This window comes from Euleptes europaea, chromosome 17 (assembly GCF_029931775.1).
Source record: "Euleptes europaea isolate rEulEur1 chromosome 17, rEulEur1.hap1, whole genome shotgun sequence".
NCBI classification, from domain to species: Eukaryota; Metazoa; Chordata; class Lepidosauria; order Squamata; family Sphaerodactylidae; genus Euleptes; species Euleptes europaea.
Genome location: NC_079328.1, coordinates 12,149,821 through 12,177,555, shown reverse-complemented (window position 1 = coordinate 12,177,555; position 27,735 = coordinate 12,149,821). Strand labels below are relative to the sequence as shown.

Sequence of the window (27,735 nt, the reverse complement as noted above, 5' to 3'; positions counted from 1 at the left end):
AAACCACTCCAAGAGCCCCCTTTGCCTTCGCAGAGGCCCTTGACTAACTCTTCCCTTTTTTACTTCCAGAGCTGTGCGTGTTATATAGGACACCTGCGAGAGACAATTATGGCCCCGGAACTGCACTGAAGACAGACCCGGTCCCTTCCAAAACTTTTTTGTGTGTGTTTTAGGATTATTACTCTGTTGCTTGGTTGTTTCCCACAGCGGACGGGGGCCGCGCCGTCATCGGGCCTCTCCTTCCGTTGAAAAGATGTCTGATCCTGGCTCTCATCAATCCCCTGGCGTCAAGCCGGGCTTGTTGGGGAAAAACAGCCCGAGTGACTCCCAGCCCTCGGCCAATTCGGAGAGGAGGAATAAAAGTGGGATAATCAGCGAACCTTTGAACAAAAGTCTTAAGAAGTCCCGCCCGCTTTCCCACTACTCCACTTTCGGCAGCACCAGCTCGTTAAGCGAACATTCCGAGAAAGGTGCCCCCGTAGCCAATGGCAATGAAGCCGCGCTGGATAAAAGCAATTCTACCTCAAAGCACAAAAACATCGCCGACCTGCTGAGCAAATCAGATCTTTCTTCAGAAGGACAGAGCATCTTGCAGCAGTTCGCCCAGTCGACGGAGCTGCTCAAACGAGTCGTCCAGGAGCACATTCCCCTGCCTAATGACCATGGGACGGGCATCGCCGACATGGAGGCGGTTTCGGCGGCGGCGGAGGCGATGAACAGCCCGTCTGATTTTCCTTACCTGGGGGCTTTTCCGATCAACCCCGGCCTTTTCATTATGACCCCCGCTGGCGTGTTTCTGGCGGAGAGCGCGCTCCATATGGCTGGCTTGGCCGAGTACCCCATGCAGAATGAATTGGCGTCTGCCATCAATTCAGGGAAAAAGAAACGGAAACGATGTGGCATGTGCCCTCCGTGCAGAAGACGGATAAACTGCGAGCAGTGCAGCAGTTGTAGGAACCGTAAAACTGGGCACCAGATTTGCAAATTCCGAAAATGTGAGGAACTTAAAAAGAAGCCTTCTGCTGCACTGGAGGTAATTGGGTTTGGTCGAGCCGCTTTCTAGGTCTCCCTCTGCAGCCCTGTGTGGAACCAGAATCCCCACTGATGAGAATTGGAAGTGGAGTGGCCGGGGGTTTGTAGCCATTAGCAGCTCTTACCTTTTGTTATCGCACTTAACGATCCAGTCTTCTCACCGGTTACACGTGTGCCTGCTACTCTGACTGAAAACCAGAAGGGAAATGGTTTCCGGGGGTCCGGCATTCCTTGGGGTGGCTAAGGGGTTCTCTCTAAATCCTTTGCAGGACTTCTCTTCAGCCGTTTGGGTCTTGGGCCTAGGTTCTTACAACCAGCTGATGAGGGCTGTGGGAAACCCTTCAGACTGTAGGCGGGAGGGGAGTGTCACATGATGGGATGCTCCTACCCATAAATAAGATCCCCCGCAAAGAAAATAGCATACCATTACAAAGGGCTCCAGTCTAGCTGTTTCCCTGAAAGTGCTAGCTTTTATATAATCAGACAATATTTAGTACTTGCTAATGTGTTGGGAGCTTGTGGAGCACTTTACAACAACCCTGTAGGGTGGGTCATTATTATTATTGCAGATTGGGGTGGGGGCAGCTGAGTGAATGGGTTTGCCTGAGGTCAGCCAGTGAATTTGTTGCTGCGGTAAGAGCCAGAGAAAGTTCTGACTCATAACTCAGTCTCTTTGCCACAGTGATGCTCCAGGTTGTAAAGTGTAGGAATATTCCGTTCCCGCCCATCACCATCCTGAGTATGGCACCATCACATCATGTGAGAGTCCACCTGCAGTCTGAAGTGGGACAGTCCACACACACATTTAACACCTTATCTGGTCTTTGTGAGAACTAGGCTCTAATGCTCATGCCTTTTATTAACCTGGGAGGGACACAGTACAACCCTAAGGAGAGTTACTCCAGTCTAAGCTCATTAATTTCCATGAGCTTAGACTGGAGTAACTCTGCATAGGATTGCACTGGGGAAAAAGCTGCTCTTCTTGCTAGATCTTTAATTGTCCCTTTTTTTTTACATCTTTTTTTTCCCTAGCAAGTGAAGCTTATATATTTTAAAATGCATCAATCTCCTTTCCAAGTTAATTTTCAGCTTGATGTAAGGAGGCAACATTGGGTATTAGAAACAACACACAACCACTGCTGGCCTCTCCCAAAATCACGCTGAATGCGGTGGGTCCTTCTAGTGGCCTTCACAGATCAGTTACGAAGTCTGGCTTTTTAGGCTTAGCATCTGAACACGTGAGGCTGCCTCTCTAGCCCTGTGCACAAGTTACAGTGAATGCACATACAATCCATGCCCTGTATAAGACCTGAACCCATGAAGCTGCCTTATACTGAATCAGACCCTTGGTCCATCAAAGTCAGTATAGTCTACTCTGACCGGCAGTGGCTCTCCAGGGTCTCAGGCTGAGGTCTTTCACATAACCTACTTGCTAGTCCCTTTAACTGGAGATGCCGGGGGTTGAACCTGGGACCTTCTGCATGCCAAGCAGATGCTCTGCCTCTGAGCCACGGCCCTTCTCCAAGGCTCTCCAGGGTCTCAGGTAGAGGCCTTTCACATCACCTACTCGCCTAGTCCCTTTAACTGGAGAGGCCGGGGATGGAACCTGGGACCTTCTGCATGCCAAGCAGATGCTCTACCACTGAGCCATGGCCTCTCCGTAATTTGTGTTGATTTGTGTTTTGCATAATTCTCTTGTTACAATCAACGCCTATACAGGTGAACATGAGATTTCAACTCCACATTTATCCAGGGACTGGTCCCTGGTTTCATTTGTAATGTGAATACACATTGGCTCTTTTCTTACAAACTAAGGTACACGCGTACATTTAGGAGCATTGAGGGTGGATGTTCGTTCACTGTAACGTGAGTGGGTTTGCTGTCTACTGCAAGTGGGTGTCAAATAGGGGTACGGAAGGTATTAAAACCGATAATGTTGGAGTTTGGGGACCTTTTGCAGTCCACACAAATGCTGTAACCTTGATGCATTAGACTCCCTTTTGTTCAACCCACAAACATAGTCTAATAAGCATGTTAGTATATTCCTGGACACTATAGTATAATTCTTAGGATGCTCATTAGGTTCTGTGAACACTAACATTTTGTTGAAAAGTAGATTTGTAGAAATTGCAGTGCCTATTTTTTTAAAAAAGAATGTGACCTATGTCAAAATGTCAAATATTGTGAGTGGGGTTTTATAGCCAGGAAGCATCCTTAGGAGGAATCATGGGTATCTCTTTACAGATCTTGGCCTGTCCTGACTCTCTGCCTAGCTGCTGAGTTTCTTGGAAGATCAGCCTCTTTAACCTTCCCTGGAGCAAATTCTTCCTGTCAGTGAGGTTTGACTTAGGAAAGTCTTCCGGAGTCTGCCCTAGGAAAGAGTAGCCACGTCTCTTCCTGGGAATTTGCACGGGTTGTTACTAAAAATCAGTGAAGTAGCTTATGGCAATTATACTATGAAAGATTTCAAAAGAAAACATGGGAGTTGGGTAAGCAGATGCATCTGAAATGCCTGCAGAAAAAAAGTAAGGACAGAAATGCTGCCATTAGTAAATCAATTACTAAAAAGTTAAGGACGTTTAGCTCCTCTGCAGTTTGTGGTGGATTTTACTTAGTCTCCTAGACATTGAGGCAAGCGTACCAGGATTTCTAAACAGCAGTTTGGGTGCTGTCTTTTTGGTCCCCACGGTCTGTGGAGGTGCTGGCGTGCTTTGAACATTGGATTTATTGGGTGGAGTGGGAAGCTGTTCACTTGTTTTCCGCTGGGAGCCTTTCAGGCCGCCAGCTGAAAATTGCGTTCCTGATCCTAAAAATTCAGTTCTTGTCTCCATATGTTTATGTACAACTTCAGGGACAATGAACACCATGCTTGCAATGTTTCCAAAACAACAGTACAAAAGAGCATGTTAAGCCAGCAAAAGCAGGAGTCTTCTGGCAGAACTACATGTTACGTGCGGTGATGCTGCGGTTGCAGCTGCCAGGGAGGGGTTGCTTGCCTCTTCCCTTGCCCAATGCTTTTCCTTTCTGCGCCACTGCTTTTTGCCTAAATGGGATCTGGATTCCTGTTTGCAAGGGTAAACCTCCATCTGGAGGCCAGGGGAGGTGCAGTGGACTGTGGAAGGTTACGTGTCTCCTCCCCATCACTTCTCCACTCCATGTTGCCCGCCCAGCTGCTTTTCCACAGACGCTGCAGCGTCCATGACTTTCATAGATGTCTTTATATTTAATGGGCTCACATGCAAGCCGCGCAGCTTCAAGCTGGGATTGCGACATAGCTGTGGATTAATTCTAGGCGTTCTAGGGTTGCCATCCTCCAGATCCTGGAGGACTCCCGGAACTACTCTTGATTTCCAGGCTACAGACATCAGTTCCCTTGGAGGAAGTTGTAGCTCTGGAGGGAGAACTCTAAGGCATTGTACTCTGTCTTCCCCAGGCTCCACCTCCAAATCTCTAGAAATTTCCTAATTCCCCAAGGTTCATCTTCAAATTGCAAAGAAGTTCAGTCATAATCTGCAGAATCATAGAATCATAGAGTTGGAAGGGGCCATACAGGCCATCTAATCCAACCCCCTGCTTAATGCAGGATCAGCCTAGAGCACCCCTGACAAATGCTTGTCCAGCCTCTGCTTAAAGACTGCCAGTGAGGGGGAGCTCACCACCTCCCTAGGTAGCTGATTCCACTGGCAAACAACTCTTACTGTAAACATTTTTTCCTACAATCCAGCTGGTACCGTTCCTCCCACAATTTAAACTCATTATCACGAGACGGGGCCTGTACCTTTCAAAACTCAGTTTTTTGGGTGGTTGTAGAGTTTGGGTGCCATATCTCTCTCCCCTGCCACTGCTAAGTGGGAATTTATCATTGAACCCAGAATGTGCATCTAAATAGTCTGCACAAATGTGTTCCAGCTTCTTTACAAGGGGGAATGGGGATACCCTGAGGCACACTTTGGCCAGCCTCATTCCTAGTTATGAGTATGCCCATGCCCTTTTGGAATGCCGCTTTTACGAGGAACTTCGATCGCACTATATTTCCCCCCTTTTAATATACAAATCCAATGCCTCTGTGACTGACATAATGCCTTTTTTACTAAGTGATAGGGACCCCAAGGCTACATTGTCAGCGGCAAGATTTGTTTCAGTCCTTATATCCCTCCAACACTAGATATATGCTGCTCAAGATCAATTGATCAAGGAGCTTCTAAGGGATAAAAGGTAAAAAGTTATGAGTATGATGCTGGAAGTGCCATAGATTCCTCTGCAGCAACTTGGGGAGGGGGCTCCTTTCTAGTCAGTGTGGTATAGTAGTTAAGAGAGGTGGTTAGGAGCGTTGGACTCTAATCTGGAGAACCGGGTTTGATTTCCCACTCCTCCACATGATTGGTGGACGCTAATCTGGTAAACCGGGTTGGTTTCCTCACTCCTCCACATGAAGCCAGCTGGGTGACCTTGGGCTAGTCACATTCTCTCAGCCCCACCTACCTCACAGGGTGTCTGTTGTGGGGAGGGGAAGGGAAGGTGATTGTAAACCGGTTTGATTCTTCCTTAACTGGTATAAAAAGTCAGCATATAAAAACCCAACTCTTCTTCTTAGTCTGCTTCCTGCCATCTCCATTGAGTTGGGGTGACTGGCCTGAGATTTGGACAACTGGCTAATTTCAAAGGAGCTGCAACTTCTGAAAAAGTCTCATTTCAGTTCCAATTAATCTATGCTTGATTGTCAAAGGGACAACGTTGTGTTGCCTGGCCGTGCTTCCCTTCCGCCTTCAGATATTTTCTGTGAAGTCGTTGAAGGCTATAAACATCCCAGTCCCGGCGGAGACAGCGATATGTTACTCCAAGGATGAGATAACTTGCTGTCTTATTAGCCACATTCAAAGTTTTTCAATTAGCATCAGATTGGAATTAATACTTTAGGAGGGGGGATCGATCTGGGTGGTGGTGATGGGGGGGTTGGTATCTTTGAAAAACTGCTGTATTGCTAAATTATATTCTTGTTTTAATTTGCTGAGTCAGTGATCTGGAAAAGGGTAGAGGGAAAAGTCCATCTCTCCCCAAGAAGCCCAAAGTAGGGAAATTGATTCCACAGTGCGTGCTAGGCTAAATTATTTCTCTTTTTCTCCCTGCATTATTAAAGTTTGGGGGAAGTGGAATGACTCTGCACAGCTATGCAAGTTTCTGCCCTTCACTTGGTTTCATACTCTGTGATTGGCTGGGAATTTAAAACAGTTTAAAGTGAGCCGACTGAATTGGTCAAAGGGCCATTCCTAGTTGGAACAGACCTGCCATAATTGGGGAGGGGGTTTTAAGACAAGCATCTCTCAAGTAAGGGCAAGGCTTGTTCTGAGATAAGATGAAATGGGTCGCCTCCAAGTAGCCTTCCTTTGGCCTAAGTAGCCTTCCTCCAAATTAAGCAGCTCTTGCTCCCATGGAAGAGCCGCTTAAGTTGAAGGAAGGCTCCTTAGATTGGGGGAAGACTTCATACTTGAGCCAAAAGCAAAGTTGAGGTATAAATGTTTAAATAATTACATACATAAGTAAATTCAGTGGAGTGGAAGGGTAGGGTAGGGTAGGATCTACCTCAGTATATATCAGGCATGAGCTTCCAATCCTGTGCATGCGTATCAGCGAGAAGCCTGCTGAACACAGTGGGACACCTCTGAGTCAGTGTGGATTGTGTTCCCTGAGTTCATGGAAAGCACTCCCCCCCCCCCATAATTGCCACTGCGGGGAGGAAGAAACAATAGTTGCAATTTGGTTCATTGCAAGTAAAGGAGGGGGGACCCTTTCTTGCTGTAAAATAAGCTCAGTTGGGTAATAGAGCGAGCAGCCAAGGGGAGCTTAATAGACAGCCGTTGAAGTGTGCAGATGTTCTGGCAGCCAAGCTTTTAAGATGAAGGGTTTCTAGGAGCACAGTTTCAGACTGCTCCGGCCACATTTCGCGCTCATCTTCTCACCTCCTTCAGGGCCAATAGTCGCATTTGGAATTTTGCTCTTCGTTCCAGGAGGTCTGAGTGGTAACCCTGGGAGGTTCTTGGAGCTGTAAGCCAATTTGGTGGGGTAGTTGAGGCTGGGGGAGAGAGAGAGATTGGCTGAAGGGTTGTGGGAAGGGGAACCTGCCCCGCTCTACCTCTGCAGCCCACTGGCGCCATTGCATCTTGTGTTAGTTTTCCTTGCCACCCCCCACCCCTCTTTTAACGGTTTGCATCCAGGGCTGAAATTAGACACTTTCATACATGCCGAATAATGTACTTTCAATCCACTTTCAGTGCATTTTGCAGCTGGATTTTACTGTGTGAAATGGCAAAATCCACTTGCAACGATCGATAAAGTGGATTGGAAAGTGCATTATTCAGTGACTGTGGAAGTGCCCGCTTGCCGCAGACCCAGGGCTTCCAAGAGGAGCCTTGTGTCTCTCCCCTGTAATATTTATCGATGCAAAATGTAGAGCAGAACGAAGTCATCAAGCTATGTTTCCCTGCCCTTACTTGGCAGGGGGACAACACAAAGTCACCCATTTTGCATGACCGACCATCACAAAGGCAGTTAACACGGAACAGCAGTTTTCAGCAGTAGCCAGTGTCTGCCCAGACTATTTATTTATATATATTTATTTGCAACACATATATCTACCACTTTAGTTCCAGCCTTTATATCACTGCTCATTGGTAATAATCCGGGGAGCCCCACTTTTCCCACTCAGTGTTGCAGTGGGTAAGGACCAACTGTACTCGAATTTTTGTATTCCGTAACGTAAAAGGGAACTCAGGGGCATTTGTGCACAGAGGCAGGGGGCTCTTTCTGAAGGGGAAAATGCCCATTTCAGCTTGCAGTGTTCCTCTTTCCACTTTGCAAGGTGGAACACGGGAAAGAGGCCCTCAGGTTCATGGGTGGCTGTTCTCCCGTTGCAAAAGTCGGGATCCATGTATTCTCCAGCCCCGTTTTAAGCCTTTGGATGGGGTGAGCAGTGGGCAAGCAGCTCTAAGGAACGAGCACATGATCCTTTGGGCCAGCTGTCCTAGTGGTTGCTGCTTCATAACAGGGTTATGTAAACATAACCGCATGTATGCCCTGCAGCAAAAGAAAATGCGCAGGAAGGGCTGTAGAAATGAGAGATGCCAGCAACACAGGTAGCTACATTGGCTATCTTGCAGCCCATTTGCCAGCAGGAGACCAGCATTAGCCATGCGCAGAGAGCCTCAGTCACCCCAACAGCAGGGGCTTCACAACAGCATCACCTGAGAAAGTGTAGAATCATAGAATTGGAAGGGACCACCAGGGTCATCTAGTCCAACCCCCTGCACAATGCAAGACATTAACAACTACCTCCCACCCACACCCCCAGTGACCCCTACTCCTTGCCCAGAAGATGGCCAAAGTGCCCTCCCTCTCATGATCTGCTTAAGGTCATAGAATCAGCATTGCTGACAGATGGCCATCTAACCTCTTCTTAAAAACCTCCAGGGAAGGAAAGCTTACTGCCTCCCGAGGAAGCCTGTTCTACTGAGGAACCGCTCTAACTGTTAGAAAATTCTTCCTAATGTCTAGACGGAAACTCTTTTGATTTAATTTCAACCCATTGGTTCTGGTCCGACCTTCTGGGGCAACAGAAAACAACTCGGCACCCTCCTCTATATGACAGCCCTTCAAGTACTTGAAGATGGTTATTGTGTCCCCTCCCAGTCTTGTCGTCTTCAGGCTAAACATACCCAGCTCCTTCAACCTTCCCTCATAAAACTTAATCTCCAGACCCCTCACCATCTTTGTTGCCCTCCTCCTCCTGTCTACATACTTCTTAAATTGTGGTGCCCAAAACTGAACACAGTACTCTAGGTGAGGTCTAACCAGGTGAGGTCTACACACACACAGAGAGAGAGAGAGAGAGAGAGAGAGAGAGAGAGACTTTTCAGGGGAAGATCTGGAGCCCTTCTGCCTACTAGTTGGGCATATAGTGTTGCACAATACTGATCTGTGTGTGTGGGGATAGGGGGAGTTCTTTGTCCTGGCAAAGGATTGGAGCCACATCCGGAAGCAACATCTTCCTGGCAGCTAACTCAGTGGAGGGGGAGGAGAAAAGCGCCATACAGCCCACCTTTTGGCAGGTCTAATAGCTGCAGTTCGTGATCACAGGCAAGGAAAGGGCTTGTGATGCAGCTAGGGTTGGCTAGAGAATACATGGATCCCGACTTGTGCAACGGGAGAACAGCCACCCATGAACCTGAGGGCCTCTTTCCTATGTTCCAGCTTGCAAAGTGGAAAGAGGAACACTGCAAGCTGAAATGGGGATTTCTCCCTTCAGCAAGAGCCCCCTGCCTCTGTGCACGAATGCCCCCGAGTTCCCTTTTACATTACGGAATATAGAAATTCGAGTACAGGTGGTCCTTACCCACTGCAACACCAAGTGGGAAAAGTGGGGCTCCTCGGATCATGACCACTGATCTGTGATATAAAGGCTGGTGATGCAGCTAGGGGTGGCCATCTGTGGGCGACTGAAATATTTACATGTGATAATTTTCATGAATAGATGCTAATTTACACTTAATTACTACAGTTTGTTTTCCTTTTTATTTCCAATTTTTTTAAAATTACAACTTCAACAACTTATATATAAATAGACAAAAAAAATCAAGCCTGGCATAAATCACACATGCCAACTTCATTAGTTCCCAAATCAGTAATAATCTCATTCCAAATCTTTCCTTGTCTATAGACATCTTAAAGAGCAATTAACTTAAACAAATGGAATAAATCTTTAATTTTAAGCAACCAGTCTTCTCTAGTAGGAACAATCTTCTGTTTCCATACCCTTGTGTACATTAGTCTAGTGATCAGGTATAAGGGGATCACTTTTTTGTCTGCAGACATAGTGTTAACAATCAAGAAGGAAAAATTCCCAGGTACACATAATTACTACAACTGAAATAGAAAAAAACTATCTTACTAGCTCTGTCTGCTGGTACTCAGCAGGCATGCACGGGTAGACACCTTTATGCATGCCTTAGAATGCAGTGTGATAATCAATCTTGGACCAGCATCCTCCGTCAGGGAACTGATCCATTCATGGCACCTGTGGCCTTGGATTTTGTCATCTCGTAAGAACATGACATAAGAAAATAAGGAAGGCCATGCTGGATCAGACCAAGGTCCATCAAGTCCAGCAGCCTGTTCGCACAGTGCCCAACCAGGTGCCTCTAGGAAGCCCACAAACAAGACGACTGCAGCAGCACCATCCTGTCTGTGCTCCACAGCACCCAATATAACAGGCATGCTCCTCCGATACTAGAGAGAATAGATATGCAGCATGACTAATATCCATTCTAACTAACAGCCATGAATACCCCTCTCCTCCATGAATATGTCCACTCCCCTCTTAAAGCCCTCCCAGCTGGCAGCCATCACCACATCCTGGGGCAGGGAGTTCCACAATTTAACTGTGCGTTGTGTGAAGACATCTCCCCATCGTCCTGTTATGCACCACACAGGAACCATCTTCCTGAGCATGACAGCCAGGAAAAAATGTCTTCAATGCCCTCTTCAGCCCCGTACCCAAGAAGCCCCTGGGTCTGGAAGACTCCTGGCATTTAGTCACCCCCTAAGCAGTCTTCCTTTGTTGCCTTTCATGCATACAGAGAACCAAAAAAGCACCCTTTACTTCACACGGGCGACCCTTGTGTCAAAGCAAGTTTAATTCTGTCCTGCAGAAGGCACGTGGGCTGCACGAATGTTGCGTCATATTCCTAGGTCTAATAGCTGCAGTTCGTGATCACGGGCAAGGAAAGGGCTTGTGATGCAGACTCTTACGTTATTGCAAAGCTATATATTTAAGTGAATTATTGACACCATTTAGTATGAATGTCAAAAATGGGAAAAAATGATTTAATTGGTTTAACACTAAACTAGTCCTTTCCTTTATCCCTTAGAAGCTCCTTGATCTATTGACCTTGAGCAGCATAGTTTTGAATCTAATGTTTGAGGGATATAAGGACTGAGATCAATTTTGCCACTGCCAAAGCAGCCATGGGATCCCTATCACTTAATAAAAAAGGCATTATATCAGATTAAACTAGCATGCACATAAAATGCCATCTTGAAGCCAACATATGGCGAACCCAGCCAGGGGCTTTCAAGGCAAGGGAGAAGCAGAGGTGGGTTGCCGTTGCCTTCCTCTGCAGAGCCTTCCTTGGTGGTCTCCCTTCTGAGTACAGACACTGCTTAGCTTCCAAATCTGGCCAAGACTGGGCTATATACCATGTTGCCTTTCCTCCCTAGTTCTACACATACACACACAAACAAGCAACAGCCTTGATTTAAATCCACACAGCACCTTTTCCACTGTCAAGGCCCCGGATGCTGAATGGAAAACCTCCTGCTTCGGTTAGTGTGGCTCCCCCCAACTTCTAGGAGTGGTGGCAGATGCCGAGGCCCAGCAGTGCTGAGCACCTTCAGCCCTGTGTTAAGAGGGGTTGAGGAGAGAGAAGAAGAAGAGTTGGTTTTTAGACGCTGACTTTCTCTACCACTTAAGGAAGAAACAAACCGGCTTACAATCCCCTTCCCACAACAGACTCCCTGCAAGGTAGGTGGGGCTGAGAGCTCTTAAGAGAGCTGTGACTAGCCCAAGGTCACTCCGCTGGCTTTATGTGTAGGAGTGAGGAAACAAATCCAGTTCACCAGATTAGTGTCCGCTGCTCATGTGAAGGAGTGGGGAATCAAACCCGGTTCTCCAGATCAGAGTCCACCTCTCCAAACCACTGCTCTTAACCACTACACCACTCTGATTAACTCCCTTGCCTGGATATTCCAGGTGCAGGAACCATGTTAATGTTTGCCTTGGGCACCTGGGGAAAGCTCAACTAGGCCAGCAGCTCCTTGGAAAGTATGCGAGTCTTCACATCCTTCCCCTTCCAGACTCAAGGACATGCCCCACATCTCAACGAGAAGCAGCGTGGTGTAGTGGGTTAAGAGCGGTGGTTTGGAGCGGTGGACTCTGATCTGGAGAACCGGGTTTGATTCCCCACTCCTCCACATGAACCGGGTTGGTTTCCTCACTTCTCCACATGAAGCCAGCTGGGTGACCTTGGGCTAGTCACACGCTCTCAGCCCCACCTACCTCACAGGGTGTCTGTTGTGGGAAGGGAAAGGAAAGGCGATTGCAAGCTGGTTTTATTCTCCCTTAAGTGGTAGAGAAAGTCGGCATATAAAAGCCAACTCTTCTTCAATTTTCAGAACCAGCCATGGGGTGGGGGAAGAGTGTTGCTGCCTCTAGGGTTGTGGTGCCAGCATGCCAGCCGTGAGTGAGCTGCCCGCGGGGGCAGAGAGAGGTGTCGATCGGGGCTAGGGACAGCCTGAATGGTTTTCTGCATCTCTTTAGCCTGGGGGTGGGGGATGCCTGCTGTTGATGCCACAGAGGTGCAAAAAGAGCCCTGCTTGCCTGGCAATCTGATAAAAAGGAGGGAAGACAAAAGGCCAAGGAAGACAAAGGCATCTGGGAACCCGACTGCTCAGCGCAGCTCCCCGCCCCCCCCCCCCCCTTCATGGCAGGTGTGGCTGCTTCCTGCTCCAGTAATCCTCCTCTTCGGCGTTGCCTAGCAACTGACCTGGAGTTGATCCCCTGGCCTGGTCACTTGCTCCTTCGCCTACCTGCGGAGCGTGCATGCACGCAATATCTCCACGGCAAGGGACGCTGCCTGCCCCTGCCGAGCAGCACGGGTCTGTGAGACCTGTGCGTGATTGTTTGCCTGTTAAGATGGAACATCTTCAGGAATAAAATTTTTAAAAAATGGTCAGTTAAATAACCTAACAGATAAGAAATAGTAAGAAGCACCGAAGGTAAAATCCACATCCTCAAAATCTCCCCATCCACTTCAGAGATTAAAACCCTGTTTTGAAAGGGAGGGTTTTTTTTTTTTTTTTGCCGCCTCTCTGGAAACTTGACAAAGAGATCGCCCTCCCTGCCCGTATACGGCTGCGATTCCACGGCGGTGGATGTAACCACAGAGTTTCTTACCAATACTAATTCAGTCCAAGGGCGGAAAGACTCTTCGGTAGCCCCTGCCAGGGGGATCTCCCTGTTCGCAGAAGTGGTCCTTCACCTCGGTAGAGCCCGGACTGTTAAAAGGTTGCCAGGTGAACGCCTTTATCTGAACCTAGAAGCAAACTGGCCGCTCATGCAACGGCTGAACCATGGACTGAATAGGATCGGGCACCCTGCCGTAAAATGGCAGCAGCCACATTTCCCCCTAATGTTTTGCACTCCTACTTTGAGCCTGTGGCAGCAATCAGTCCAGGAAGCCTGTAATGAATGGCTTAGCGTGACAAGACCAGCCCTACCCGAGAGGAAAGAGAGTCTTCCCGTGAGGCAGGAAGGGGCCGTGGCTCAGTGGTAGAGCCTCTGCTTGGCATGCAGAAGGCCCCAGGTTCAATACCTGGCATCTCCAGTTAAAGGGGCTAGGCAGGTAGATGATGTGGAAGACCTCTGCCTGAGACCCTGGAGAGCCGCTACCGGTCTGGGTAGGCAATACTGATTTGATGGACCAAGGGTCTGGTTCAGTAGAAGGCAGCTTCGTGTGTCCATGTGTGGCAGAGATGGGAAAAGGTAGGCTGTCTGCTGCAGACGTTTGTTTCTCACAGGGTGTAAAACGGGTCCCCAACACCTAGTTTTCTGGTTGGCGCCTACCAACACCGTTTTCTGGTGCCTGCCAAGTGTTTTTAGAAAATGGGTGGGACCAGTCAGGGCTTTTGCCCAGCAAGCCTTCTGAATGGCCATTGAAGATTTGGTTGGCTGTGTAATTTTTTTTTTAAAAAGTTGCTTTGGCAGTAGCTGCCACCACAGCGCAAGGATCTTCACTGTGTGTGACTGAAGTTGAGCTGTGGCAGTCATTTGGTGTCTCGGCCCACCTCCTGCAGCATCCCTTTTGTGTTAACCGTTTTGTGGCTGTGGCCACTGTGCTATGTCACAATTCCAAAGGTGCCTACGGGCTCAAAAAGGTTTGGGACCCCTGGTCTAAATGGATCTTTACCTGGACTAGCCACAGGGGTACGAGCCATTATAAAAGTTCCCTGTCCTCTAAGGCAGCTGAAATGAGACAGGAAGACGGTGACATCCAAACTTTTTATTTGACAAAATGGACACAATTATTGATTGATTATTACTTGATTATTACTGCTTCTCCCCAGCGCCCATGGGCTTGGAAGGGGTGGATAATCACATCCCCCCAATTTTGAGATTCCCTTCCACTGGAAACCGAACTCTCACCCCTCCACACACAATATCTGAGCTCCCATAAGAACTGCAGAAGGAATTCTGCTCTGACGGTTTCCAGAGGCAGGAGGCCGATCTGGACAGGTCCTATGCACGGCACCAAAAATAAGTTCCATCTTCGCACGAAGATCCACTTTGAGGAAACGCCAGCTACACCAATGTCACATTAGGCATTAATGCTACAAATTGGATGCTCCCCCCACCACCACTTATGCGTATTTTTAGACGTTATTTTGCTCTTTAAAAATAGCCCAAGTTAAAAGAAAGTGTAAATCAAATACGTTTGGGAGGGAAGGTAGCCCAAAAATACTCATGCAGCTGGCAGTGGAAACTCTAGAAATGCAACTTATATGTATCATAGGTTTTGCAAAGATGCCGTCAGGCTGACTGACACCGTTCTTCGTCTGGCAATAGAGAAAATGTCAACCAACAAAGGTCAACCAATAAACCAGGCAAATAGAGTACTTCCAAATATGAGTACTTTTGTGTGTGTGTAGAACGCTGAATTTTAAAAGTGGAGCTGGGCAAAGGATGGTAGAAAGACACATGTCTGCTTTGCATGTGCTATGCAGGATTCTTACAGAGCTACAGGTCACATTTTACAAAGGCTTGACAGATGCCTATTCTTTCAAAGGGATGTCCCAGCTGCCTTCCATCTTCCCCCAGAACTTCCTTCTCTTTACAGCCAGCATGGTGTAGTGGTTTAGAGCAGCGGGCTCTAACCTGGAGAACCGGGTTTGATTCCCACTCCTCCACATGACCTTGTGGCTGGGTGACCTTGGGCCAGTCACAGTTCTCTTGGAACTCTCTCAGCCCCACCTACCTCACAAGGTGTCTGTTGTGGGGCGAGGAAGGGAAGGCGATTGTAAGCCGGTTTGAGACTCCTTAAAGGTGGAGAAAAAGCGGGGTGTAAAAACCAACTTCTCCTCCTACATTCATATAGATCACTGGTTCCCAACCAGGGGTCCGTGGACCCCCAGGGGTCCGCGAGAACTAAATTAAGGTCCGCGAAACAAAGTTATAAACCCATAATAAATTAATAGTTTCAATTAAAAGTTCTCTATTATAAAAATATATATTCAAATATTATTCTAAGTTTAATGTTTAACTAACAGTTATGATTAAAGTTTATTTTCAAATTCTCAGAATTTTTATTTTGAACCTTGGGGTCCCTGCACTGAACAAAAAAGTCCTAGTGGTCCCTGGTCAAAAAAAGGTTGGGAACCACTGATATAGATAATCTTGCTGGTCATCAGGTTCCTTGGCCGTTTTCACTGTAACCATCGTTTCTGGCCTGGGCCTGTGTCCCACCTGTGGACACTCCCTTAAACATTCGTCAGATCTCCCCACTGTGGAATTCCTTCTCTCCATCCATAACCTTGTCGCTTTCCACCACCTTCCCCTCAGCCGTGCTTCTCGCTTCTCCCATCACTTGTAGTCTGTTTGTGGCTGTGGCTTGCTTCCCTCTTCTGTCACCTGTTCCCACTCAGGCCCTGAAGTTTCAGCCTCCTCCGTGACCACTGCTCATGACCATGATTTGTGCCTCACTGTGAACAGTTTGGCACACGAACGCCTGGCTTGGCTTACCCCCTCCAGTTGACTCTCAGGCTGCTCAGCCCCTCTGGAGGAAATCAAAATACATTCATGTTCTCCGCTGGGAGAGCCAGTGTGGTGTAGTGGTTAAGAGCGGTGGTTTGGAGCTGTGGACTCTGATCTGGAGAGCCGGGCTTGATTCCTCACTCCTCCACATGAGCAGCGGAGGCTAATCTGGTGAACTGGATTTGTTTCCCCACTCCTCTACCCAAAGCCAGTTGGGTGACCTTGGGCTCGTCTCACACTCTCAACCCCACCTACCTCCCAGGGTGTCTGTTGTGGGGAGGGGAAGGAAGGTGATTGTAAGCCAGTTTGATTCTCCCTTAAGTGGTAGAGAAAGTCAGCATATAAAAATCAACTCTTCTTCCTCCTCCTCCTCTGTGCAAGCAACATTATTCCACCACTCTGATGGCACACACACTCTAACATCCCATGGAGTTTTCTTTCTCTTTGATACTTTCCTAAGCCGCCCCCCTCCAATTCTGTTGATTTCTTTGAAACAACCTTCACCTCTTCTGTTTTAAAACCAAAATTCTTCATGAGCTCTGTGCACTCGCATACATGAGATCTATGCTAGCATAGTTCTGCTAGCTAATTCTGGAACATTGTAGAGCTTCAACCAGGGAACTGGTGCTCGTTATTCCCTCCTTGAAGGAGCCGTCTCCCTGAGCATGCACATACCCCCTAGAACGGGGGTGTCAAACCCATTTGTTACGAGGGCCGGATATGACGTCAATGTCACTTGGTCGGGCCGGGCCATGTGTACCATAAAATTGAGTGCCAGGTACCGGAGATACAAACTTTATAGAAGACACAGGCAAAGCCAATCCTTACTCTCTTAATTACCAGCCAGTTTCCTCCATCCGTCCCCCCACCTCATGCTCCCAAACTCCTGGAATTTGCTGTTCCTGGAGTCCAGTGCCTTGATTTTTTCTCTCCCAAGTCCCTCGTTGATCCTCTGCAATCAACCCTCAAATGACTGCTATTTCATTTTCATTTAATATTGTTGCCCATCTCAGAAGCCTGGTGGTTGAAGGGTGGCACCAGTTCAGGAGCCAGCATGGTATAGTGGTTAGGAGCTGTGGACTCTAATCTAGAGAACCGGGTTCGATTCCCCTCTTCTCATGAAGCCTGCTGGGTGTCCTTGGGCGAGTCTCAGTTCTCTCCAAGCTCTCTCAGCCCCACCTACATCGCAGGGTGTCTGTTGTGAGAAGGGGAAGGGAAGGTGATTGTAAGCTGGTTTGGGACTCCATAAAGGCAGAGCAAATTGGGGTATAAAAGTAAATTCTTCTCCTTCCTCTTTTTCAAAACAAATGTGCTGAAATCCATCAGTGATTTTTTTCTTCAAACCCCAATCTTTCCCAATGTGATTGAATGTTGGGGAGCCCAATCCTGAAGGGGGGTGGTAATTATGACGCTCCTGTGGACGGCACAGCCGTGCCACCTCCTGAGCAGCTTGCAGCAGCGTGGGAAAAAAACAACAATTCCCCCACCCCAAGCCCTGTGAAACTCGCCAATAGTGTTTCACAGGGCTATGCCACCTTTTTTTTTGCAAGCATAACTCAATGCCTGCAAAAGGGGGCATTCCTGGGCCGAACTAACATCAGCCCTGCCTCTAGGAAGGCCCCCCTGGATGAAGTGCCGGAAAAACAGTGCCGGGGAGGCAGCACTGGTGCCCGAGCCTTGCGCTCCCGCGCAGCACCCCTACACTCATACAAGTGCCCTTGTGCTGGCGTCTATGCCCACAGCCGGCGCAAGTGGCACTTATGTTGACATAGGGGTCACACCGCCTCCAAAGCAGCTCCGCCCTCCCTACAGGATTGCTTGGTTAATCTTCATGCTCATTGTAATTAAACACAAGTACATTTAACTAAATTTGCTGGCTGTCGTCCTTGGGTACCCCTTTCCTCTTTTCCTGGTCTGTCAGCTTCCCATTTTTTTAATTGTAAACTTCTAGGTGGGGGGATTGAAAAAACTTTTAAAATAAATACATAATTGGTTATAGTTATGATAATGATATTCTAGAACCTCGTGGTTTTCATGCAAGCCACTTATTTCAGACAATACAATTTCCAAAGTGTCCCCTGCTGTTCAGTTTTGATCGAGGTTCTCACAAAGTAACTTAAATCTTGTAGACAGGAATCCGCTGGCAGCGGGGAAAAATATAGCTCTGTTGAGCCTCCTGACCTACCGATATGCGTTAAGGAATAGCAGTATTCTGTGCACAGAAAAAGTCCTGATTTCTATGAACCCCCTGTATAAATTGTGGAAATTTAGCACGTCTGCATTGATTGAGGTTATTTGCATAAGTTATTCTGCTCTAGGAGGAGAGGGCAACGCAGGGCATAGAAATTGCAGGACTGGGAAACCTGCCTTGACTTCTCTTTGAGCCAGTCTCCTACCCATCAGGGGTAGAAATTGGGAGTGGTAGAAATGCTGAATGCAGTGGCTTTTCTTGCGCTGCCTGAAGGCTAGCTGGCACCCTTCCTGTCAGAGGACACTACCCTCTCGGTCCATCAGAAACTGCCACAATTTTGATTGGCTTAACGTGTATCTCCCTGCACCAGTGTCCACAATGAGGGGTGAAGTCATTGGGGAAATCTTGGCAACAGTATTTGAGCAGAGGGTTTTGGGGTTTTTTTTTTGCTCGCATTGTTCAATTCACAGCACAAAGATGACGACCGCCAGCCCCTGTTTTAATGGCTGGCCCAGTTGACAGCCTTGGGGAGGTCGTTCCAGTGCTTTCATTTCTGACAAGGCAAGCAGGTCACTTCCCGGAGTTTCTCCTCTTTTGCATCTCAGTGATTGCGATTGCACATTCCGGGAAATGTTAGGAGATAAGTAGCCTTTGGTTGCAGCATGATATAGATGCCAGAGATGCAAGAAGAGCAAGCAGTTCCTTTATCCTGCAAGGCAGATGAGCTTCTTCTGAATTCTTGTACCGAGGCCTCCCTCTCCCTTTCCGATCCCTCCTCAGCTGATTCTCTGCCCTTCAGTGTAAAGCGCCCCTATATCCAACTGTGAGATGAAGCCATTCACTTTGAGGAGCCAGGTTCAAATGCAATGAAGCAAAAGTTTGCAAAAAGGAATCTCAAAAGTAAAGAATTTTAAACAAAAGTCAGAGCTTCAGACTTTAATTTTGCGTGGATTCTTAGTTTCTGTGAAGGGAAACTGAACAGCTTTTTCTCCCCCCACCCCCCCAAAAAAAGTCTTTGGCAGCCAAGCCAATTGAACAGGAAACTGGTTCTTTGAGACTTTAAATTGCTGGGTAGAAAAATATTCTAAACTATTTTGCACCAGCTATTACAGCCCTTTTCCACCCACCCCAATATTGCATGGTATTGGGGACAATGGTCCAGTTGAAAGAGATCATGTTGTAACCGATAACTGTATTATTATTATTTCACTGCTACACTTGCTGCTGTGGTACTTTAATAACTGAGCAGTGTACACTTTCCTATAAAACCTTAGTGCTGTACAGTGTTTTCTAGTCTTGGACATCACTGGGAAGAGGAGGTTGCCACTCTTTTGCGTGCAGGATTTGGTTGTGTTTTGGCGGAACCCTGAAAGTCTGAAAGGGAGCCCTGTTAGCAGGCTGCCTCTGAACCAAACCACCCAACAATGCAGAATCGTTCCTACCTCAGCCGTCATCTACAACGGCTGCACAGAATCGAAGTGAGAAGCAGCCGTGATGTGTATTCTCTCGGTTGGGTGGAATTGACAGGCAGGTGCTTTTGATGGGGCTCCCCACCGACACGGCTCCTCTTCGCGGGGCACCAAGCAAGCCAAGCCGCCAGAAGTAGAAGTCTGCAGGGGGCACTTCGATAGTGAGGGGAGGACGGGTCAGAGCCATGCCCGTGGCGTAGATGCTTGAGCATGGCGCCTGCCTCTTTGCAGCATTAGCTGTACGTTCTGTGCAAAGCCACATAATGTTTAATATACGAGCGTGCGCAGGAGGGGTACAGCACGCCTTAAGATGGCATAAATTTGGATGCCTCGCCAGCTGCTTCAGGTGGTGGCATTGCTGGGTCCCCTTGTGTGTAGCCACCTGCAGAGGGTATGCAGCTCCCTTCCTGTAGCTATTGCAAATCCCTCTTCTGTATAGCTTGGCCTGCTAGCTAATTCTGTGTAAATCAAACTGAGTAGTCCCACTGAGGTCAGTGGGGCTGCTCCAGCGTAAGAATTTGGGCAGTTCCCTTCCTTTTTTGCTGCATTTGCAAGTGGTTGCAGAGGAGAGTGGTTGGGAGGGGAAGGCAGTTCTCTTTCAAAGACGTGCTCTGCCAAAACAGGGCCATTAATCCCAGTTGCTGCGGTATGAATATCTGAGATCTGAGGCATGACGGTGATAAATCAGCCACTGAATTTTTTCATCCTGTAATCTCTTTTTCCTGCTTCCCGATCCCAAGAACATAAGAATTGCCATGTTGGATCAGCCCAAGGTCCGTCGAACCCAGAACTCTGTTTCCAGCCAGCCAGATGCCCCTGGGATCTCACAAGCAGCGCATTGAGGTATTCAGCACCTGATCCTCAGAAGTATACTGCCCCTGTAAATGGAGGTTCCATTTAGCTATGAGGGGTAACAAACCTCCCTGTCATGCATTTGTCTCTTTTAGCGCTCTCCTGGTGAGACGCTGGCTGTTTCCATACACATACACACACACCGGATGTCAACCAGCAGGCTAAGAACAATGCAAACAGATTTAAAGTGTGTGCAGCCCTCGAAGTTAAATGTTGCATTTATCTGTGGTTCACAGATAAATGAAAGAGCTCAGTGGGTGTTCCCACTTATGTTACCAGCCTTGGTGATCTCTCAGATTTTATTCCTTTAGTCATGTTCTGATTTGCGCAGCGCTCTGGCCTAGTTCATTTGCCATTCGTCGAAGTGAGGGGGCGGATTGGGACAGGCAGCGGGAGGCTCGGGGATCTTTGTCGAGGAAATCAGCACCGCTCTGCCAGTCAGACGGCACAGGCTGCTTGGCCACTTCTGTGTTTGACTCCATGGAAGTCAGACATTGTAATCTCCATCAGACAGGGAAGGAAGGGCGGGGGGGAGAAGCTGGCTGCATTGTGTCTGGAACAGTCAGAACGGGGAGAACAAGGAGCAGAGTACCTCTTCCACGTTGCTTTAACTAGCCTTTCAGGAGTAACCTCAAACACCTCCCTTGGCTTCCCTTCCCTCTTCACACTAAGGCAAGCCCTTGAACAATGAACCGTTTCCAATACAGTTTCAAAAAAATATCGTAGCTCAGGTTCACCCCCCGGGAGGTGCAGGGAGCTTGTGGGGTCCCGGGTCCTGATCCAAGAGGCACGTCCACATTGAAAACCAACCCTGGGGCTTTGGAGAACAGGTAGCCCTCCTAAATAACAGGACCCTTCTGCTCTCTGGGAAAAATAAATCCCTTAGGGTCACCCTCAGATGCACATGGTGGAGATCTCAGAGTGAGATCTGTTTGTGAGATGCAGAACTGTTTGTTCTCAACCAGAACCCCTGTAGGTAGTTGTCACTCGAATGCAACTGACTTGGGACTTCTTTAAGACACATGACCGAAAAGTAGCTTTTGGACAGCCAGGCCCTTGACCGAAGGGGGTTTAAGCTTTAGTTTACTTCCAGGTAAACATGCACAGGATTAGGCTACAGGCTTACAAGGCCAAAGGGGATTGTGAGATGTGTTTATATTGATAACATGAGTAGTTCCGTGGTAGTTTTCCTATTCCTTTAGCAACGCATCTTTTAAAACGTGATGGAAGTCATTTGAACACACAGCTGCTGCGTTCGGAGGCATTTGTTGTCAGAGCGGTGTGTGTGTATGTGTCTGATTCACTCCACTTAGAATGTCCATCTGTCTTCTTTGAAACTCTGTCCACTACTCTACATGTGACCCTTCCTGGATGCCGCATTAGCTGCACATAGAACGGGGATGTCACATGGCTTGAAACCCCCCCCCCCCCGGGGTCTTTCCCACTGGCAGCGTCTCCTTGCACCAGAGGAAAGGACCTCCCTTGGTGGAACCAACTGCCGGATCCAACCGGTTGTTTCAAGCATGTTCTCAAAACCCACAAGGCAGAAGTTTGTTAAAGCCAACTAATGTTTCCAATGGAAACGGGTCAATGCTTCAACTTTTATTTTAGCCCCTCCTCTTGATACCTCATTGACTAAATAAAATTAGTAATTATGTATACATTTAAAATGCTCTATGTTTGAAAGACTGGGATTGTTCTTTAGGGTGTTGTTTTTATTTTTTGAGACATTCTTCTGTCTTAATTATTTCAATTAAAAAAAAAGGGGGGGGGGGACAGAGAAGCAAGGCACATCCAGTACATTCTCCCGAGAAGAAACGGGTGTAAGAAATTATTTCCGTTGAAGTTTGCTTGAGGTTTGGCTGCGTAGGGAGTAACAGTGACTACTCTATGTCCTGTTTATACAGAAGGCTAGAACATCTTCTGGCTAATGTTTTGAGGACCTGAATGACTGTCAGAGCTTTTTGGAACAGCAGCGGGGACGGATGGGGCCTCACTGACAATTTAAATTCCTTTCCTTTGTGTCAAGCCATGCCTCCCAGCACTGTAGAGCCAAACTTTTAAAATCCTGGTGCGTTGAAACCACGTCTCAACTTTACAGGTGGTTGGATGTTTCCTCAGCCCGTCCCCTCTGAAATGTTGTTAAAATAGAAACAAGCCCCGGAAGAGGCTTACATGCTCAGGCGGCTGGTTTGGTATTGGGAGAGAATTTTCTTTTCCACTCAATGTGCTAGTATTGGTTACAAGTCAAATGGAACAAAGTTTCAGCCAGCACCACAATTTAAAAGTCATTTAAAAATGGACGTTGGAATGAAAATCTGTAGATTCATATCCCAGCTAAAATCTATGAACTGGTGTTCACGGAAGACTTTGGTAGAAAGAGCTTTGTGTAATTGTGGGGCAGCCACAGAGGACAGCTTCCGTCCCCTTTCTTAATCATGGGATTCAATCTAAGCAATGTTTAAACTGCAGCCAGTGAAATTAAACCTCTAAAAAAAAAAAGATGCTGTGAGGCTTGAGGAATGTGGCGTGCGGAAAGTAGTTTGTTCTAGCCAAGGCCTTTTCTTCTGCAAGCTGAACTCCAGGAGTCTGTCAGTCTTTTGACTCACCTTTTCAGCCTTGTTTGGTTACTCAAATTTGGAACACCTGGTTTATAAATTAATTAATTTGTATTTATTTAAAACATTTATTAGCCACCTTTTTTTCCTTACGGAGCTCAAACATAGATAAAAGTCATAGAATAAAATACATTAAAAAATATAAAAGCCAAAATTTAAAATCACTACTCAGGACTGCTAGTAAACTTAACAAACTGTCCTAAATAAGATCGAAAGTGAGGGGGCCAGGCATACCTCCCTGGAGAGATTGTTCCATAATCGTGGGGCTGCCACTGAAAAGGCCCTCTCGCATGTTCCCACCAGACAAGCTTCTTTGATTGATGGGACAGTCACTAGGGCCTCTCTTGTGATCTTAATTCCTGAGAAGAAACTCAAGTCCCTGGTCTGCCTTTCTGCTAATTCAGAGAACATCTGTCTTGTCAGGACTAAAGTTTGAGCTTGTTCACCCTCATCCAGCACCAGTTCAGAATATCAGCAGCATTCTTAGAATTAGGTGGAAAGATTGGTAGAGCCAGGTATCATAGGCATATTGGTGACATGGCAGCCCAGATTTCCTGATTACCTCTCCCAGTGATTTCATGTAGGGGAGAGGATCAAATCCTGCGCTACCCCACAGGCCAGTGGCCACGGGGCAGAACAGAAAACCCACAGGACGACCTGAGAGCTCCAGATAAGACTTGAACCACCATAACTTGGTGCCCCCCACCGGTTCCAGTGCGGAGAGGTGGCTCAGTGGGATACTATGATCAATTGTATTAAAGGCCGCTGAAAGATCCAGCAGAACTAGCAGAGTCACATTCCCCCTGTCTAGTTCTCGTTGGGGGTCATTAACCAAGGCGAGTAAAGCAGTCTCTGTTCCAAAGTCTGGCCTGAAGCCATACTGAGATGGATCCAGAAAACCAGTCTCTTCCAAGAGCCCCTGGAGCTGAGAAGCAACAATCCTCTCAAGCACGTAGCCCAAGAATGGAAGATTGGAGACTGGCCAGAGTTCTCCAACATGGTAGGGCTTAGGAAGGGTTTTTTTTTTCTTTCCAGAACAGGTGTAATCACTGCCTCCTTGAGCACGGATGGTATGGCCCCTACCCTCAAGGAAGTATTTACCACTCCCCTTACTCAGCCAACCCCCCTCTGGTAGCTTATATCAGCCAGGAAGGGCAGTGGTCCAGAGCATGGGTGGTAGGTCTCACCTCCCCAAGGATCTTGTCCACATCTTCAAGCTCCACAAGTGGAAAGGTATCCATATAAATCAGACAAGGAGGTGCCAAAGATACATCCTCTGATCATGCATCCACACTGGCATCTAACCCAGAGCAGATCTGGGCGATTTGGTCTGCAAAGGAAGTAGCAAATTGATCACAGCGGGATGCTGTGTGATCAGAATCCGGTTCCCTGGGGCCATGATGCCCCCCGGACCACACAAAACAGCTCAGCTGGATCGTTATATGCAGACACAATGGTAGTGGAAAAATATTCCCTTTTCGCTGTCATCACTGCCACGGAATATGCTCTAATATGGGCTTTTTGCAGTGTTCAATTAGTCTTGCTCTGAGTCTTCTGCCAGTGGTGCTCAAGCCATCGTCCCTCCAGTTTCATCACCATCAGGTTAACACAGTCCCATCTCCCTCCTTCCCACTTCCCCTCCCAGGTTGTTAAGTCACCTCTCTTTACTCCCTGGGGGAGCTTAGCTTGCCAGAAGCTCCCCATCCTCCTAGGGCTAGAGGCATGTACATATGTGTCAGTGTCCCAGCACAGTATATGACGTGTCTTCTTAGTGTGCAGTTCTCCCATACACTCAGCTCAGCTTGAAGCCTTCCTCCATCTTAGTGAGTGGCCCTTCCATTGGAGGAAGAGCCGCTCAAGTTGGAGGAAGGCTCATAATAACATAAGGAAAGCCCTGTTGGATCAGACCAAGGCCCATCAAGTCCTGCAGTCTGTCCACATAGTGGCCAGCCAGGTGCATCTAGGAAGCTCACAAACAAAACGACTGCAGCAGCATTGTCCTGCCTGTGTTTCCCCCTTAGACTGGAGGGAGGCTTCAGACTGGATCCATCCCTTTCTCATCATAGGTGCTAGGTATGCTCCTGGTTAATGGCTTTTGCACGGCCCGAAACCAACCCCCTGTATTGTGTCAAAGCTATAAGGACTATGCAGGAAGAGTCATTGCATGCCTGTTTCCAATTGCTTGCTTGCCTGCTTCAGGAAGTCCCAGTCAAAGGGCTTCATGGAAGGAGCTGATGGATCCTGTGAGACGAAACAGTGGATTGACACATTGTTGGGTGTTGGGCTGGTAGAACGGGCTGCCTCTGGGTTCTTCGTGCTTGCACAGGAGAAGCTCTAAGAGGCAAGCGATTGTGGCATCAGCCAAAATGCCCAGCAGTGTCACGATCCTCCGCAAGGCGCTGGTTAGAGAAGGTCCGAGTGTTACGAGAAGTCGTAAAGAGATCAAGGGCAAAAGGGGGAAGTGGAAAAAAATTGGTTTTGGGGGGAGGATGCTGCATTTGGAGTTCCCGATGTATCAAGCTGCCAGATCAGTATTTGGAAAACAAGGGAGACAGATGGTGTGTTGCTCTGTGGTGTGTTGCTCTGGACAGTCCTTAAAAGAGGCAAATGGTTGATCTCTGTTCTTCTGCTTTGCCTACTCATCATTTTACCCCCTTTTTTTGTTCTCTTCTGTCTCCACAGAAAGTGATGCTTCCTACAGGCGCGGCCTTCCGATGGTTTCAGTAGGAACAAGAATCCCAAAGCTCGGTCATCCAGTGCCACGTCACTGCTTGCTTGTGTTGTCTCAGGCAAGGAATTTTTTTGGCGGAAATGAATGGATGCGCCTGTGTCTCCTTTAGAACCAAAAATATTTTCTCGCAGATCTCATTCCTGTTTTTATAATTTTTTTTTGGCATTTGTTTTAACATCTCCAAGTACTAGTAAAACAAACATTAACTGCTTTTCAGATAATTTTTTAAAAAGGAATCCATAAAGTACCAAGATGTAATAGAGTATGGACAATCAATTGATTTTATTTTCCTGTGTTTTGGTGTTGATGTGGTTTATGTGTGGAAGATGCAGTTCTTGTGTAGAGAATGTAAATTTACAGTAACCTTTTAAAATCTAGTTACTAATAAGCACTACTGTAATTAGCACAGCTGTTTACTCATTCATTTTTTTTACTTGATTAATTTCCATCATTAAAGAAAAAATAGCGTGGATAGTTTCTAGAATGCCTCAATTTCATGTTATAAATGAGAATATGTTTAAAATAAAGTAGTTTCCCTTTCCCTAACCATACACATAAAATAAGGTTTAATCAGCAAGATGTTTGGTATTAAAAAGTGGAAGTGTATTGCAAAACAGGCAAGATTTTTAAAGCAAAGTAAAAACAACTATTGCGTTTAGAAACAAGGAAAAAAACCCAACTACACACTAAAAACAAACTCTGGAACTAATTGCAACGATTCACTTTTAGAAACCATTTGAAAAATGTTACTGGAATTCAGATAATAAGCTATTGCGGGACCTGTGCTGAAAAACATTTGCAATGAGTCTTTTTCTTCTGTTCCAAGCCCTCCTCTCCTGCTTTCTCACCACCACTAAACTGAAAGGCTGTTTGTAATGTTCTAGCAATTCAGGCTGTTTTGTGAATAAAAATGAAAGCATGTTTTGTGTCATGGCTTACACCTCTGTTATTCTGTCCATCGTGGTTGCTTGCAGTGGTTTGTGAGCTAATGGGCCGGGGTGGGCGGGGGAGGAACCCAAAGTATCTTCTTTGGTAGGGTTGCCAGGTCCAAGTTGGGAAATACTGGGAGCTTTGGGGGGTGGAGCCTGAGAAGGGCGGGATTTGGGGAGGGAAGCTACATCAATGAGATGTAATGCCATAGAATCCATCTTCCAAATTGGCCAATTTCTCCAGGGTAACAGATCTCTGTTGCCTGGAGATCAGTTGTAATCCCAGGAGATCTTCAGCCACCATCTAGAAGTTGGCAACCTGATTCTTTGGGATATGTTGGTTCATTCCACAATGATTTCTGAGGTTTGCCTTTAAAGGTACCCCTGCGCAAGCACCAGGTCATTACTGACCCATGGAGAGATGTCTCATCATGACGTTTACTAGTCAGACTTTGTTTATGGGGTGGTTTGCCATTGCCTTCCCCAGTCATCTACACTTTACCCCCAGCAAGCTGGGTACTCATTTTACCAATCTCGGAAGGATGGAAGGCTGAGTCAACCTTGAGCCGGCTACCTGAAACCAACTTCCGTCAGAATCAAACTTTTAAAGAAGTTTTAAATTGTGAGCTAACTATATTTTACAGTGCTTTCCTAGGCAGAGTCACACCCTTATATATCTGTGGTTAGTAGGCCTTGAAATCAGAAGGAGACATTGAGACTGGGAAGGGCAGCCATGAAGGAGCTAGAAAAGATTTTGAAGTGTAAGGATGTGTCACTGGCCACCAAGACTAGATTAATTCATGCCATCGTATTCCCTATCACTATGTATGGGTGTGAAAGCTGGACAGTGAAGAAAGCTGATAGGAAGAAAATAGATTCCTTTGAAATGTGTTGGAGGAGAGTGTTACGGATACCGTGGACTGCCAAAAAAACAAATCAGTGGGTTATAGATCAAATCAAGCCTGAGCTGACCCTAGAAGCTAAAATGACTAAACTGAGGCTATCATATTTTGATCACGTCATGAAATGACTGGAAAAGACAGTCATGCTAGGAAA

The 27,735-nt window shown here is 47.1% G+C and overlaps 1 protein-coding gene across 2 annotated transcripts; it reads left to right on the top strand.

The window, feature by feature from the left end:
• The first annotated feature begins 253 nt into the window (after positions 1 to 253).
• Positions 254 to 26,671, top strand: CXXC5 (CXXC finger protein 5). 2 transcript variants are annotated; one of them, XM_056862786.1, is made up of 3 exons: positions 254 to 1,033; positions 20,290 to 20,392; positions 25,702 to 26,671. In XM_056862786.1, the coding sequence occupies exons 1-2, from the start codon at positions 254 to 256 to the stop codon at positions 20,389 to 20,391; spliced, it is 882 nt and encodes a 293-aa protein (XP_056718764.1). In that variant the 3' UTR covers position 20,392; positions 25,702 to 26,671. The 2 variants fall into 2 exon arrangements, with proteins under 2 accessions (XP_056718764.1, XP_056718765.1); XM_056862787.1 differs by lacking the exon at positions 20,290 to 20,392.
• Positions 26,672 to 27,735: the final 1,064 nt, after the last annotated feature.

Coding starts and splice junctions, on each gene's coding strand:
- CXXC5 (XM_056862786.1), top strand. CDS start 254: ATGTCTGATCCTGGCTCTCATCAATCCCCTGGCGTCAAGCCGGGCTTG. Junction 1,034..20,289: donor AGCCTTCTGCTGCACTGGAG/GTAATTGGGTTT, acceptor CCCGATCCCAAG/AACATAAGAATTGCCATGTT.